Consider the following 271-nt stretch of genomic DNA (forward strand, 5'->3'; position numbering starts at 1 on the left):
CCCTCGGGGGACAGCCAGCCCCAGGTCCCTCCCGTAGCCGAGCAAAATCAGGTAGTGAAGAGGCAGAAACCCTCAGAATATGATGGAGACATTACCATCGGAGGAGCCGGTCCCCCCTGTAGAGGAGAGGGCCCAAGTCCAGGGCCACTTGGCGGTTGTCCTGGGGCAGGATACGGCCCTGGTCCTGCTGGCGCTCCAGGGAATGCTCCAGGTGCTCCTGTAAACGGTCCCTGTCCTGCTGCTCCTCCGGGATATGGCCCCGGCGCGCCCC

The 271-nt window shown here is 64.6% G+C and overlaps 1 protein-coding gene across 1 annotated transcript in view; it reads right to left on the reverse strand.

Moving 5' to 3' along the window:
- The window catches only part of LGALS3 (lectin, galactoside-binding, soluble, 3), a gene marked incomplete at both ends in the record, with an annotated part of 1,652 nt that overhangs the window by 668 nt on the left and 713 nt on the right, over window positions 1-271 (reverse strand). Inside the window, 1 exon segment of the mRNA XM_009703767.1 lies at window positions 96-217. Within this exon segment, the coding sequence (XP_009702069.1) occupies window positions 96-217 (122 nt within the window).

This window comes from Cariama cristata, unplaced genomic scaffold (genome assembly GCF_000690535.1).
Source record: "Cariama cristata isolate BGI_N322 unplaced genomic scaffold, ASM69053v1 scaffold37610, whole genome shotgun sequence".
NCBI classification, from domain to species: domain Eukaryota; kingdom Metazoa; phylum Chordata; class Aves; order Cariamiformes; family Cariamidae; genus Cariama; species Cariama cristata.